Raw genomic sequence first — 16,937 nt, forward strand, 5'->3', positions numbered from 1 at the left:
GATGGGATAAATCACTAATTGATCTGAAACCTGAGTAGGGGCAACAAATTATTTCTCACCGGCAGAACAAGCTAGTCCGTGAACAAACCTGATAGTAGTTGCAACAAACTTTTTCTTTTGAATCTTAAACTTTTTTTGTGGTCTATCTCCTCGTCGTAAAAATAGTTGGGGATGCGCACGACTCGATAGGAGCTGGGAGGCGTGAGTTGTTAGCATGTTTTTAGGTGTTAATTTGTTAGGGTGGCATTTGGTTTGTAATTTAGATGTGTGACACCAGACATTCACATGTTTCATCTTAATAGTAAAGATTAGTAAGCGTGGATGGGTTGTTTTGTTAGTTGCGTTTTCTTTGTGACGTGGGGGTATTATTGTCCATCCTGAAAATGTGACACCAGGCATTCACCAGTTTGCTCTTAATAGTAGAGACTACGCTCTACAATTTATCTTTTGTTTTGATAGAGTACAACACTTTATAATCTTGGCGCCGCCTAAGGATTCCTCCACGGGCCAGCTCATTTAATTATCAGTTTCTATTTTTATTTCATACCGATATGGGTACTCAGATTGTACTGTTCTGGTGGTTTGAACTGTTTTCAAAATACAAGTTTTCCAACAAATTCAAAATCTAAACAAAAATAAAAATTCATTAAATTCAATTTCTGACAAATTCAAAATTCGAACAAAATTAAAAATCCAAACCAATAGATTAGCAAAAAAGAATGAGAAGACCGGCGGTAGAGGAACTTGGTGGCGGCGTCGCGAGCAATGGCCGAGACGAGGGAGTCGAGGAACAGAGGAATGAGAGGAATCACACGACGTGCAAGTGCAACACATCGGGAGGAACTGGCGCGGTATCGCGGAGCTCAAGCTGGCGCCATGGAGTAGTAGGGTGGGCGACGGGAGAAAGAATGTCGCGTAGCAATCACCGACGCACAAATATAAATGTACGAAAGTATAAACTTTGACTTAATGTGACACCGTAGCAACGCACGGGTTTTGTACTAGTTTAGCTAAAGTACAGAGCAAGACAGGCCAAAGCCCAAATTAAGGCAATGTGTGTAACCCATGCCGCCGTCGAGCAAGGAACAGATAGAGAACATGACGAAAGTCCCAGGATTACTGCAGCCTACCCTTCGTCTCCAGGTAAGGGACTCATGACAGTCGGCATTGGCCCCCTCCTTCGCGGCCACGTACGTCCGGTCCAATGCCTCAGTAGTCAGTACTTTGGAGGATTTTCTTGCGACGCCGCGGCCAAAGATCTCATTCACCGATGCACCAGATACATGCTTATCTCGTGATTACATGAAGCCACATGGCACGACGCTTTGATACCAGATGGTGCGCAGGAGTACATCGCAGCGATGACAGCAACCTTGCCCGGCAAGCATGATCCTCTGGTGCCTAGCAGGTTGGATACCATCTCCATGGCCGTTAGAAGCATGTGATGGTGGGAGATGGCATGGATTTCCTGGCGTCTCCTATTCCCAACTCTCAAGGTAATCTGCCTTCTACTTCTTCTTCCTTTTTTCCTCGCCACCATTTTTTCTAACGGTTGCTGTATAAGAGGAAGGGGCTAAACTTCAATGGTTCTCAAACATGAAGAGAACGCGCTCCATAGCAGCAGTTTTATATGGATTTTTTTCCTTTCACTATTTCTGTTCATGGCTGGTACAGAAGGGTTATTAAACCAACGTGAAGCATATGCAGGCAACGCTCGCGGTCGTTTGTTATATATAATCGTGGATGGCGTGGTTGCTAAAATCATTTGGCCTGATCAATTGTATGAGATATTCTTGCAAAGAAAGATCTCGACACATCCCAATGTGGTTGTTCTACACCATTAAGCTAGAATTTACTATGCTATGCACCATAAAGAGAGATTCACTCAGAGGTCAGATGGGATATTCATTTATAAAATAGATATTTATAGTGCTGTTGTTTATTTTTATGACCAACCTTGTGAGATTCTCATTATAATTTTGGATTATATGGGGTTTTCTCCAAAATGGGAAAACCCTTGCGTCTGCATCAGTTGCTGCTTACCTAAACAATTGAGTCACGTAACTGACTCTCCATTATCTCCGTTTCACTTTAGCCAAAAAAAAAAATAGAAAGTGGTGTCACGATCATGGGGATCAAATGGATGGTTCAGGAAAGCTTTTGTCTCACACGATGAGTGTTGTTTTTTCATTCATTAAGAGGATTAAACGAGTACAAGTGAGTTAGAAAGAAAAGCAGAAGTAGGGAGAAACTAAACCTCTCCAATAGAGAAGAGGCGAAAACGAGATCAACACACACCACATGACTACACAAGGGGAAGAGGGTTACAAGATCGACACCAAGGTCTTGACCAATTGGCAAAGACATAGGCGGGCTTCAACTTCATCTTCATCTAACTAGCGCGGCAGGTGCCATGCCCACTGGTATTCTAGTCGCGACCCGTCTGACACCACTCAAAGATAGAGAGGGGCATCGACTGGAACGAGGTGATCCAAGGGTGGATCAGGGACTCGCTAACCTGACTTCCAACGAGAACATCAGCAGCTCCGAGCCTTGGACGATCTTCAGGAACCATCAGCAGTACCCAAATGAATGAGGGAGCAATAAAGTGGATCAGCCTAATGACCTGAGCAAGAAGACAAGGACAGGATCAGTTATCACTTATCAGTCCCAAAAATGTTGCCAGTGTGACCGACTTGGGGAGTTGCGCCGTGGTATACCAGTTGATAAGGCTTCTGGACATATATGGGTCTTGGGCTGCTGGCCATGATGGCCGTGAAGAAGGGTCGGTGGCCGGAGAGCGGGTTGGTCTCATTATCCTCGCCGTCACCCAGCGGCGCAGGCAGCGAGTCATCGCCAGGCTCCAGCTTCAGCTTAGGATGTACACACCCGGTAGCTTCCTCGTTGATGGGCCAGCAGGGCTCTCCATTACCTGCCGCTGCAACTATGGACTCGGTTCAGAGAAGCAGAGATACTTTGTGTATACGTAGTAATAGAGGAAATCGACATCCAATGTCAAGAAGCGTGAAACAAAACCGATGAAGTAAAAGAGTTTTGGGAGGGGGAGAGAAGTGAGCAAAGCAGGCAAGAAAGACTTAATGTTCTTAGGCCAACAGCAAAGCTGGCAACTGAACTGCGCGTGATGAGTGTGCAAATAACCAACCAACGGCACATTAAAGTAATTACCAGATTCAGCACACATATAGTACATCTGAGTGCCTTCACTGCAACAATTCACACTACTCACTGAATTTGGAAAGTATTCATTGCTCACTGCATTTGGAAAGCTAGCTACTCACAGCTCACTGCATTTGCAAAGCTACCTGACATGTGATGAAGCTGCCAAAGGTGCACCCATCTATTATAGAGTTATATGTTTTCCTCCAATGAATCCATGGGAGTTCCAATGCCCATCATTTATTTTAGTTTAACAGTACAACACCTTATTCAGCTTCACTACAATGCACATTTTGCAAGTAAGTTCTACAAATTCCAATAAAATGGCTCCCAAGTAAACTCCAAGAATTTTGTACACAAGGGGTCACGAGAATGTGAAATAGCGTGTGTGAAACCCCCCTGAAAACATTATACACCCATCAGTATATTCAAAACGAGTGTCTTGTGTTTGCTGAATACACTCAGGCTCCCTTCGTGTGTGGAAACCACAACACCATGTCAGAGTTTTGGGATTTCAGAGATCACAGATGCATTTCCCGCTGATGAAGTCGACCACTTCAGTAACTGCCTTGTCCAGCGCCATCGTCACGGAGATCAGGTTCTGCAGAAACTCCTCGGCTGTTGGCTTCTCCCCATCAACAATATCAGTCACAGCTTTCACGAAGATTGCAGGAGTTGAGAACATTTCAGCAACATATGCCACCGCTGCTCCCTGGAGAGGTCAACAAGAGAAACAGAAAACCTGTGTGAGATCTACAATTACAATTCATCATAGCGAGGTAAAAAAGGGTGCTGCAGAACAGTAGGTAAAACTCAACAGTCACTGGCTATCAGTGTTCATAAAGCAACATATATTTTTAACATTGATCTATTTAACTTCAACTGCAGTTCCAGCTAGAAAGAACTATGCAAAACAAGAACTGAAAGTGAATGATTTGCAAAAAAAAAAAAAAAAAAAAAAAAAAAAAAAAACTGGAGCATATCAGTTATTCGTTTCACAGAGAAGGCTATTGTAGCAGAAGTCCATTTAGTTACTATTTGCTTGGGACATAAATCATAAGCTGACCACTCAAGCAAAAGTGTATACCTCCATATCCTTGACCGTAGCGTCATTAGTCAGTATTGCCGACTCGTCATGTGGAGACATATCCAGAGAATCACCAGTTGACAGCTTCCCAACCTGAAAAATGGGAAGTACAGAAACTTTAGAGAATATGCTGACCATTGAGCATATAAAATGTTACTCATTACAGAATGAAAATCCCAAATACATTTCAGAAACAACTCCAATTAAAATGAAATAGCAAGATATATTGATGCCTCAATCAAACTAGCAGACATACAGCTTTACCTTCAAATTGAGTCCCTTCACTATATTTGGGGTAGCAAATGTTTTCCGTGCTCCAATTCCATAACTGTCAAAAACCTAATCATAAATTCAATGTTAATACCAATCAAGTTTGAACAGAGATGAAAGAATGAAATGCGAGTAGTAGTGTAAATGGGAGAAATAACACAAGACAAAATAATGATCTAACCACAAACATTAAATCTACCTTATTAGTTGTCATGGCACAGTATCAGTCAGATCAAAAATGGATCAACTAAAGAAACTCATATGGTACAAACTAGCTGAGTATGGTTTTCTTCATGCATTAGTTGCTAATTTCAAACAACAGTAAAGCCTACCGATGCAATCCTGCTATCAGAAAATGGATGCAATTCCATTGCATAGACAAAAACCGTGGGACAGGACTCACAGGAATAGGTATTCTTCTGTCATGGAATGCAACATCTGAAGCTAAGTAGACATCTCCAATACCTGCCCCTCTGGCCTGAAACGAAGAAGGGAAAGATCAGCAAAATCCTAGCGCACAAACGGTGGTATCAAAGATGAGTCAAACCACTACCTTGAATCCGCCAGCAGTGCCAGCATTGATGATCAGGTCTGGCTTTAACAATTGTATAGAAGCATAAGTCACGAGAGCTGCCGATACTGTACCGACACTGTCAACTCCTGAAGGAAATCAGCTCTTGGTAAGTAACAAAGTTGATTTATGGACAGTCATGTCAAACAAGATTACACAGGTTCAGAGAACTCGATCAGAAAAACTGTAGTACTCCTGATACAGAGAGAGTATGCCTTCGCAGCCAGACAGGGATACCAGCAGGCTGATACGAACTTACCGAGAAGAGGATCTTTTCCAGGCCATACAAGGTCAATGTGGAGGCCTTTGTAGTCTCCATGGAATCTGGTCCATGGGGCACCTTTAGGAAATCTGTTAGGTGTGTACCACAAAGAAGGCGTTAGCTTCAACGTATCTGAGATCTTACTAATAAAGCAAGCTGAGGACCAACTGGTTCTATAGCCTAACTCATCTATATAAGGGAGTCGAAACAGGGAACTATAAAGATAGAGTGCATTGAGTCTGTTAACTAGTAGGTCCTAACAGCTAGACCTCCCTCACATTTGGCATCATAACTGAACATCCAACAGACGTGTCCTGTCAGACCAAAACCATCTGCCGTTTTTTTTTACCTCACCCTCCATTTTGGCAACACATATAGGGTCAGGGTGCACCTCTGCACGGAGGAAAACCCTCCAGCCACAACAGAATAAATCTGGACACACACTTACATCTTCACCGTGTTATGCAGCTGTGCACTGAGCTAGTGAACTATGCATATAGTATTGACCACGGAGCAATATGACCAATTAACTAACTATCATCCCATATCAACCAATAGCTGCTTATTTGTCTCCAATTGCCAATTAGAGACCAAAAATTCTAACCACCAGGTTCGTGCACCAGCATGTCTCCAAATGCGAACTGAAAGGGGGACGGAACACTGACATGGATTCCTCGGCGGGCGCCTCGACGAGCTGGAACTTGGTGACGAGCGGGAGCGCCTCCGTCTGCATCGCTGCAACCAACAACACCGTGAGCAACTGAAGCAGCAGCCTCGAGGGAGCGGAGGGGATCCGACGAGGTGGCATACGCACCTATGACGACGAGGACCTTGGAGATCGCGCCGGCTGCCGCAGCTTCCGCGGCGTCGGCCGGCTGGTTGGACGACGGCGGCGCCATGGCCGGAGGAAGGACCCTTGGCGGCGGCGGCGGCGGCCGGATTGGATCGGAGATGGTGGTGGGCGAGGTGCCAAGCCGCGGTTGGCTTCCGGGTTATACTTCACCTGCGGTGGTGGCATGATTGGCGCCGCCGCTTCTTCACCTGCCCACCGGCCGCATTATTGGGCCCAGCAAATAAGCTGGGCTGATTCACACCCTGCACTAGGTCCATCATTTTGTTGGGCTGGAACAACTTCAACACAATCATGTCTGCAAAAAAAAAGTTTCTCAAACAAAATGTCTGAAAAAAAAATAGACACTAAAGATTGTACTTCCTCTACACCGGGATAATTGTTACTCCAAAATACGCGTTGCGTAATACAATACATGTACCCTAAAACTCACATGGCTGGAATGAATCATCAACCAAACGGATAAAATACTAGTTTCAGTCAATCAACCACCGTGCTGCCCACTAGTATTCCCCACTCCTCCTCCTAGTGTCCATTGAGCACCATCCGATGAGGGACGGCGCCAACTGGCTGGCCACGATGCTCGCGCTCTTCATGTGTGGAAGGGTACATTGCTCCTATATGTATTTTTTGGTAATTAAGAATAATTCCTATGGACTAATGTTTTCATTGAGTTTATATGAAGGAATATTTCATGGGTAATTTTTGGAGTTCATGTGTTGGATTCAAGTGTGGATGCCATAGAGCTAAGGATATACTTTGAGTATTGTCATCAATATTACCGATTTGAAGAAAAGAATATGATATGACCAAGAATAAGAAATTGAGATGGTGTTCTTGTGTGAAACTCAATTTAGCCATGCTCTAGCTTATGCGTTAATCAATGGATGATCAATATATTATGATAGAGCATAAAGAGATACAATTGAATTCAAGTTGGTCAACACATGAAGCATAAAGATTGTATCACTTTGGATCATGTGATTTTGTGGTAGGGTAAGCTTTTTAAATTATGCTTTGTGAACTAACCCATCATATATGTGTGTTTGTGTTGTGTATATGGGTTAGGTATCTCGATAAGATCTTATGCTTGAAGCTTGTCGCCCATTCGGTGACAATGAACATGTGAAGACATGCCTTCATGATGCAATCTCATTGTGGTATATGGGGGATCAAACTATGTGCCTTTGTGAAGCAACAATGAACAAGTGATAGCATTCCAGGTTGAATGGAGCTTCAAGCATTGTCATCGAGATCAAGCGGGATGCACAAGGCAAATGCATGGCCTTACTATCAACATGCATTTTAAAAGCATCAGTGGAGATGCTCTAACATCATCTTGTACCATGGCGACCAGTACAGTAAGGAGTGGCGGTTACCCCGGCTCACAAAATGCAGAGCAGGGTATATCGACGCATCTCCTACTCAGAGGACACGGAAGCGCAACCGGTCAACACCATTAAATATTTTTATAGTTCTTTGTATCTGGTAGAGCAGTGGATGTTAAATAGATCAACAAACATATGGTGATTGATTTAGGCTTCCTTTGATTCATAGGATTTGTATAGAAATTATGTATGATTTAGATTCTATAAGAAAATTTCCAATACAATCTGTTTGATTTATAGGAACTTATACTATGGGAACTAATCATTTTTGAGTAGTTTAAATCATATAGGAAAATGCATTGGGTCATACCTCATTAAACATTCCTTTTCTAAAATCAAACACACTTCATCTTTCCATAGGATTTACATAGGCATGACATTTCATTTCAATACAATAATTTTCCTATTCCTATTCCTATGCCTATTCTATTCTATGGATAAAAAAGCCCTTACACTGGTAGCCAATGACTGTTGCATTTTGCCTATACTGTTCTGCACTCTTGTTTGACCTTGTTACGATGAACTGTTTTCTTGGTTACCTTTCCAGGGTGTAGCGGTGGCATATGTTGCTCAAATGCTCTCAACACCTGCAATCTTTGCCAAACCTGTGACTGATACTGTTGATGGGGAGAAGCCAACGGCGGTGGAGTTTCTGCAGAACCTGATCTCCGTGACGATGGCGCTGGAACGGTTAGTTACCAAAGTGGTGGGCTTCATTAGCGGGAAATGCATCTCTGATATCTGAAATCCCAATACTCTAACATGTTGTTGCGGGTTCCACACATTTTTTCGATAAAGGGCACTTTATTAGTTATGAAGCAAAAGAACCTGTCATCTGCATAGTTAGGATGCACACAGCCATAGCCGTACAGTTATTACAACCCCGAACTAATATGAGTATAAGAAATCAAAACTGTGTGAGAAAACAAAATGAACATAAAGTCTAAGCCGGAGGACCTAGACGGGCGTCACGCTGCCACCCATGTTGGGAGAAAATACCCCTCGCCGTATCCTCCAATCGTGTAGACACCTCCATAAAGAGGTCGCGATGTTCCACCCATTGAAAAGGCAACCATGAACGTAGAATAGCCGTGCACCGGTAGATGACCTACATGAGATTAGAAGATACATTGTTAAAAACCTTGTCATTTTTACATAGTCATAGCGACCACATAACTGCAATTGCTCTCATCCTAATAAGACGCTTAAACCTGGTATCCACACCATTGAGCCAGTTGCCGAAAATATTCGCAACACTACATGGTGGGTATAAGGTAGAAACTATCTGGATGGCTGACCATATAGATCTAGCAAATTTACACTGGAAAAATAAGTGTTTTATAGTCTCATCATGATGGCAAAAGATGCATTTCATACTTCCGTGCCAATTGCGTTTAGCAAGGTTATCCTTAGGGAGGATGACTCCTCGACGAAGATACTACGTAAACACTTTTATTTTGAGTGGTGTCTTCATTTTCCAAATTTTTGAATTATTATCAACAGGAATATCCGGCTGGATAAGCGCATTGTCCATAGAAGCCATCGAGAATGAACCATTCTCAGTAAGGTTCCAGCGAAACTCATCAGACCCATGTGATAGATGTACCGAATCTAGTCGTTGTAGCAAGTCATTCCATGAATCATGCCTGGGTCCAATTAGGCTTCTTCTGAACGCCACATTTGGTGGGAAAGTTTCCAACACCCTAGCGATAGTATCGCCCTTGTGACGCACAATATTGTATAATGCCGGATATTGTTCTCGAAGTGTGGCAATGCCTAGCCATTTATCCTCCCGGAAACGAATTTCCGACCCATCCCTAATAGAGAAAGTTCCATATGGAAAGAAAAATCTCTTCGTTGCCATAAGATCAACCCAAAAATGTGAATCCCCATACTTCTAAAAGACCTGGGATAACGCCTTCGAGCCAATATACTTCCTCCGTAGTAATGTTTGCCAAATGCCATCCTCGGTTAGTAGCTTGAACAACCATTTACCAAGTAATGCCCTATTCTTAACTTGGAGGTCTTGAATACCAAGACCGCCATTCTCTTTAGGGTGGCAAAGCACATTCCATCTAGCTAGACGGTATTTACGCTTTTCACTATCCCTTTGCTAGAAGAATCTTGATCGGAAATAATCCATTCGTTTTAAGACTCCTTTAGGTAGCTGGAAGAAAGATATCATATACAGTAACATATTGCTTAGTACTGCACTGATAATAACTAATCTTCCGTCTAGGGATATTAATTTTCCTTTCCAACTATATAATCAAATTTGTAGTCTTTCCTCCACCAATTTCCGTTCCGCATTGATAAGTCTCCGATAAATCAGCATACAGAGCAACATGATCTTAGGCCTCGCCAAAACAAAACAACTCACTTTTATGAAAATTAACTTTCAAACCCGATAATTACTCGAACGTTTATGGAACATGACATCGAAAAAGCGGGTTCCGCACATGAAGGGAGCCTCACTATATTCATCAAAAACAAGTCCCTCGTTTTGAACGTACTGGTGGTTGTACAATGTTTTCGGGCGGGGGGGGGGGGGTGGTGGTTCGCACACGCTCTTTCACATTCTCATGACCCCTTGTGTACAAAATTATTGGCGATTACTTGGAGACACTTTATGGGATTTTGTAAAAGTTTTTGAAAAATGTGCATTGTAGCGAAGCTCAATAAGGTGTTGTACTGTTGAACTAAAATAAATGTTGGGCTCTGGAAATCCCGTGAATTCATCTGAGAAAACAAACTCTATAATTCATGGGTGCACCTTGGCTGTTTCATCACTTGTCAGCTAGCTTTGCAAATGCTGTGAGCTGTGAATAGCTAGCTTTCCAAATGCAGTGAGCAATGAATACTTTCCAAATTCACTGAGTAGTGTGAATTGGTGCAGCGAAGGCACAGATGCACTATATGTGTGCTGAATCTGGTAATTGCTTTAATTCGAGAGTACTGTTAGTTGGTTAGCTCCACACTCATCAAGCGCGGTAGAGTTGCCCAGCTTTACCATTGGCCGAAGAGCAGAAGTCTTCCTGCACTCTGCTCAAGGTGCTCTGCTTCTTCCCCCAAATTCTTTTTTTTTAGAATACCAAGTTCTTTTTCTTCATCGATTTTGTTTCACTTTTTTTCCCTTCCAATGGCTATGGATATCCCACTGTTACTGCATAAATACATGAAAATTTTCTCTGGAAATAAAGTAGATGATCATGTTGTTTTCAGTGATATTGTCGTCAGATGGAGATCCCTGCCGGCCCATCGAGGAAGCTGCCGGCCGTGCACCTCGTGAAGCCGAAGCTGGAGCCCGGCGAGGAGTCGCTGCCGGCGCGGATGAACGCTGGCGAGGATCAGGAGACCACCCCGCTCTCCGGCCGCCGGCCCTTCTTCACGGCCATCATGGCCAAGACCCATGTCCAGAAGCCATATCAGCTGGTACGTACGTCTCCCAGTCACTCGTGTAGCCAACCTTTGGGCCGGGGATCGGTAACTGATCGTGCCATCGTCTTCTTTGCTCAGGCCATCCCGGCTCACTTCCACCGCCGGCTCCCGGCAAGGCGCACGGCAGCCGTGCTTCGGTGCGGCGGGGGTTCGTGGATCATGAGCTACTGCGGCGACAACATGCTGAAGAGGCTCGACGGGGCGTGGGCCGACTTCGCCGTCGACAACGGGCTGCTGGTCGGCGACGCGTGCGTGTTCGAGCTGGTGTCCGGGGGCGGCGTCAAGGGGCAGGAGCTGGTGTTCGAGGTTCAGGTGCTCCGCGGCGGCGGGATGCCAGGGGAGATCGCCGACAAGGGAGCCACCGCCGACGACCCCATCGTCATCGCCGACTAGACAGCGTCACAGCGATAGTTTAGTGCCTCTCGTACGCCGTTCACCACCGTTTACCACTTCTGCTCTGGTGCTCCTCCCTGAGAAAATTCTGAGTGCGTCAAACAGAATAATGTGAAGATCTTTTCATACATGTTCGTAAGCGGGCGCACGATTGTAATTTCAGTATAGATTCACCTTCCGTATAACTCTATATAGGCTCGTATGACCCGCGTTGTGTTGTATCTCGTTTTTATACATATACGGTCACGTGCCTATGCCGAAATAGAAATGCCCTATAAAAATCTTGCTCACCTGATCTCTTATTTTTTCTTACGTGGCATACACATAGTGTATCACTACGGACGGGTATACATGAACTGGATATAGGTTTCGACGGACCCAACACACGAAAAAAAGCCCAACTATGATCCTTCAACTCGTTTAGGGGAGCACCGGAGCAGCCCTCACCGTTTACACTTTGCGTGTTTGCAATTATGTTATCGCTTGTCATATTTTCGATGGCTTGATGCCTACATCCGTAGTTAATTTACTTGTCACTTGGCTTGAGCACGAAACTTCGCAATCGTCGCACACACGTTGCTGGTGTATATGGTACTAGTATAACGCCTAATACTAAACAGATACTCTTCATAACAATGTTTTATTGATTCTTCGTCACTTGGTGGGCACAAGACACAATCACATAGAGTTTCTTGGTCACTTGGTTGTTGTCATTCGGGCTATCTCCATCAGGGTGGATACAAGATGCATAGAGTTTCTTTCTATTCTCTCTTTAGTTGGTTTATTCATGTTGCCACTTTGAGCCACCCATGAGTTTGTAATCCTGATTATCCTAACATCTAAAACCTTGAAACTTTGCAATGAAAAGTTAGGTGCATCACTTTGATGCATGAGTTAAGATTTTATCCCCCATTTCGAAAAAAAAACAAGACACAATCACATCAAAACAACCAATACAACCACATCTCGTACATTCTACCCATTCCCCGTTTTCAAATCTCTCTCACATCTATATCAAATTTACTTCATTCATCATTATTGTTGAAGACATTTCTATGTGTAATATCCATGAGAAGCTGTGGGAACCATAAGCTAAGGGAAAAAAACGAGAATATATAGCAACCGCATATTTGGGTATGTAATATCAAAATATAAGTACTAAACTAAGAACCATATATTTGTAATTGTTTGGGCGCACAAAAATTCAAATTGAATATGATAAAATAATTGCTCACTAGAGAGTCTGAGTCACAAATAAAATTCTAGATATCCCCCAAAAATGGATCCTGCAATGTTAAAAAGGGGTGTAAGAACAATTCATAGTGTTGGAAAGAGTTTCTGGCATTACAATGCATGTCACATACCCTTCAAATAATAATCACGACTCGAAAAATCCCTATATGATCTCCTTGAAGGCTTGAAACCGTCAAATAATTTCTACATCATCAAGTGATTTAAATATATCCCACTAAGTGTAGCATATCATCAAGTGATTAAACAAATCATCATTTATCTTGTTGGAAAATTTAGACTTGACAATTTTTTATTTCCAAGAAAGCTCTATCAATAGATGTTGTTGACATCGACAATAACAAAGCCAACTCAATGAGCTTGTAAACCAATGGAAATACCATGTGTTTCTCTATTTGAACCATTTTTGCAGCCAAACTTTCAAGATCATTGCAAGTCGAGAAGGTAACATGATTTGTCAAATGAAGAACATAAGTCTCAAGTCGATCCCTCAATATCGTACGATCATCATTACAGAAATCTTCATTATAAATATCAACAAGACAACAAATTAAGCTTCTCTACATTGAACTTGGAGAAAGAATCCTTGGGATCAGGACATGAGAAACAAGCACGTACCTCGATCTTCTATCCAAATGAAGAAATGTTTCATGACGTTAACCTCATCTAGTATCTCCAGATCTAGCAAAACTAGTTTGCTGATTCAAACCTTCTTCCTGTAGAAATTTCACCTCTCTCAAGCTTATCCAAAATATCTTTTGTGAGGTTCTTCCACCAATACTTCCATTTACCTGCATGATGAACTTTTTGTGTTTACAATAAGTGATACATACTAAAAAAAATCATGAATATATGAGCAAGAAGAAGTAGCGATGGAGACAACAACAAGCTGGAGACGATGAGCAAAGCAATGCACATATAAGGTATATGGGTTCTCATCTATAATTTTTCTTTGAAAGCCATTAAATTCACCTCTCATGTTGGAAGCTCCATCATGTCCTTGCTCTCGAAGCCTTGATTGGAAGTTTGTAATGATCAAGAAGCATAACAAGAGCTAACTTTAGTGCCTCTGATGTAGTATGTTTGATGTAATATAGAAAAAAATGTTCTAGAACTTTCCCTTTATTGCCCATGTACCTACAAGAAATAGTAGATAATTATTAGATTAAGGGCGGTTTCAAAGAGAATAGAAAATAAATAAATGAAAAAAAGACTATTGCTAACCTCAACATTACCGCCCTATGTTCTTTCACGGATATATCCCGTGAATCGTCAATAAGCGCGGAGATTTTTTTTAACACCAAGGTCTTCCATAATCACTTCGGTGACTTTTTCTACACAACGCCTTGCAAGATCTTTATATCTCACCGGAAATCATTTGAAGGTATCTTTCACCACGATCAAAATCATCTCTTACTTGTTCATTTTGCATCTTTCAACATATTGATCATCTCTAGAAAATTTCCTTTTTCAAAGAAGTGGACGATTCATCATGGTCACAAAAGGACAAATATTGTGCCATGAGATATCTACAACACTCTAGAGAAGAAGTCAAACAGATTTTTTTAAAGCTCTTCTGATTCATCTTCCACTCTAGGAGTTACCACACTTCGGTTTTGATTTTTCTAAGCATCACAATGGGGAACACAATTATTGTGATTGCTTCCCGCACCATCAATATGTCAGGGTAAAGCTTTGTATGCATGCTTCCAATCCTGAAAACCAGTTTTGGTGAAGACTTCATAACCAATTCTCCTAGCTCTTCCAAGATTCTTAAAGAGGAAGCAATACAAATAAAGGTTGCATCTTTGGACACACTATATTCAAAGATTGAGAAGATGCCCTTCGATCGGTAGGAGGAAATTTCACTATTAGTTGGGCAAGTCCCTTCAATATGTATGCCCTCCTCGTTTGACCTTGAACTGCCAGAGAATATGAAGCAATTTTCCTTCTAAGAGCTGGATCTCAAACAATTTCATCCAGATTAAACTTATTCACATTAGGAGAGTCATCTTTCTGCATGTTGTGGCTTTGCGCATCATTCTCCAACCCGGTGTTGGGGCTCGCCTCCGTTGGGCTTTGCACATCGTTCTCTGACCCATTGTTGGTGCTTGCTCCAATCCAAAGGAGATGCACTGTTAGCAAACTTCCCTAGAGTGAGCACTGAATATCAGGCTGTCAGATATTTACTTTAGCTCATAGGTGTAGATACACCCACTAAAAAATAATAGTATTTTAAAATATCTAAATTATGAAAAACGTATCTAGGTGTATGTTTGGGTATTTTATGTTCTCACACAAAGTGTTGCTCAATCCAAAATAATTTTGTGGCTGGCGTAAAAAAAGATAATGGTCACTGGTGGAAAAAGGGCATTTGGTCGCGGTTCGCAACTGCCATTAGTGGCGGTTGCGCAACCGCGACCAAATAGGCGCGAATAAAGCCCCCACCCTTTAGTCGCGGTTGCTTACGAACCGCGACTAAAGGCCCGTCCACGTGGGCGCCAGGAGACCGTCGGGGCGGAGGCCCTTTAGTCGCGGTTCTTCTGGCCGACCGCGACTAAAGGCCGCCGCAGGTTTAGGGTTTTAGGCCCCCCTAAACCTGCCCCCCTAAACCTGTTTTCTGTTTAATTTGTATTGTTTTATTTTTTTGTGCTTTATTGTAATTTTGAAGGAGTTTCACATATTCTACGGTACTACATACATGCATATGAGTGTACAATTTCAAACAAATTTGAAATTAGAACCAAAAATAATTCAAGAGGAATATACAATATATATTCAATATCATCGGATGACCATATACAAGTTTGAACAAGTTTCCATACATAATTTAATGCATGTATAGTTCTACGTCCTCGTAATGGTGTTCTCCTTTAGGATCGAGGACTTCCCTCCTGAACCATCCGAGCTAGTTCCTCTTGAAGTGGTCGGAAGCGAGCTTCGGACTAACCATCATCCGGAGGTTATTCCTCCGAGCATTGGTATCACTCGGAACGCGCTCGAGAGGTGTATCTCCGGATCATCTCACGAACATAGTATCCACATAGATTGGTCCCCGGTGGCTGAATATCGCCACCATTCTTAGCCTTTGACCGCATGAAATGTAGCTCTTTTTGAATTCACCGACCTTTGTATCTGAGAACCGTCTCCAAACCCTACGAGGCAAAGAAAATTAAATGAACAAGAGAGTTATTAGTTAATTACTTGAAGCTAATTAATTAGGAAATGAACGAAATAGGCCGATCGATATAGAGCGCAAATGAATGAAAACAATTACTTTTGAATCATTTTTCTCATGTCGGCCCAACGCGCCGGATCCATATTCAGAGAGTCGTGGATGAGACATTCTGATTTGTCAACTTTAATTACTAGCAGAATCCAGTGGAACCTGCGGACACGATACATGCACGAGTACGTCATGCATAACTCATCGATTAGCCGGCCACATACCATGCATGGAGTAAACAAAAGAGAATGTGCTCAAGACATAAACACTCACCCAAAATGGTAAGGAAATAGAATATCACTTTTGAGTTCCTGCTTTGTAAGAAACTGCCACAGGTCTTCCTCCACATTGGTGGGGTGATGCTGTAACGTATATCCATTAACGATGTGTGGGTCAATGAACCCAACATCATGGATGTTCCTTACTCTGCATTCCTTAATCTTCAATCTGCATGTATAATAGCGGACACAACAATATAGTTAGGACATATATATTGTGCAGGCAATATGAACGAGATGGGGTAGAAATAAATCACTTACGAACGTAGCAACTGATGATAGATTTGTCGAGCTCGCGTAGATTGAAAAGCTGGAACAATTCACTCGGATGAATTTGTACGGAGTACTTGTTTGAAGTGATGCTCATATCCAACTTCCACATAAATATATTCTTTGGCGTTTTTATTTTTTATGTAACCCTTGTACCATTTCAGCGAGACCTTTCATTTGTGGAGGTAGATCCTCTTCCTGCGCAGGCTCGACGAGAGGCCCATTCTTCACATATGTAAGTACTACCTCCTTCACTGGCGCCTCATCAAGGCCTAACAGTTCACGAAGAGTAATTGTTGACTGCCAAAACCCACCGGCGGGCAGCGGCCTTGTCAACACCGTAGAGCCGGGAAGAGCCTAGAGCTGCGGCTGGCTGAGACCCCTCCGAGCGACGGCCCGCAATGCTCTTCTGGTCACACGCGGCGATGCGAAGTGCAGGGCGTGCCACCTGACCTATACCTGGTCGGGAAGGTGAT

General features: G+C 42.7%; 2 protein-coding genes across 2 annotated transcripts; one reads left to right on the plus strand and one right to left on the minus strand.

Annotated features, from left to right (window-relative positions):
- Positions 1-3,310: 3,310 nt before the first annotated feature.
- On the minus strand, positions 3,311-6,266 carry LOC124684947 (5'-methylthioadenosine/S-adenosylhomocysteine nucleosidase-like). The gene is made up of 8 exons (XM_047219205.1): positions 6,182-6,266; positions 6,033-6,102; positions 5,365-5,456; positions 5,088-5,194; positions 4,938-5,012; positions 4,529-4,603; positions 4,265-4,357; positions 3,311-3,889 (listed from the first exon to the last, which is right to left on the minus strand). The coding sequence occupies exons 1-8, from the start codon at positions 6,264-6,266 to the stop codon at positions 3,692-3,694; spliced, it is 795 nt and encodes a 264-aa protein (XP_047075161.1). The 3' UTR covers positions 3,311-3,691.
- Positions 6,267-10,842: 4,576 nt separating this feature from the next.
- Positions 10,843-11,436, plus strand: LOC124704286 (B3 domain-containing protein Os06g0112300-like). Its single transcript, XM_047236532.1, has 2 exons — positions 10,843-11,037; positions 11,122-11,436. Exons 1-2 carry the CDS (start codon positions 10,843-10,845, stop codon positions 11,434-11,436), a joined length of 510 nt encoding a protein of 169 aa, XP_047092488.1.
- The last annotated feature ends 5,501 nt before the right edge of the window (positions 11,437-16,937 follow it).

This window comes from Lolium rigidum, chromosome 1 (genome assembly GCF_022539505.1).
Source record: "Lolium rigidum isolate FL_2022 chromosome 1, APGP_CSIRO_Lrig_0.1, whole genome shotgun sequence".
Classification (NCBI taxonomy): Eukaryota; Viridiplantae; Streptophyta; class Magnoliopsida; order Poales; family Poaceae; genus Lolium; species Lolium rigidum.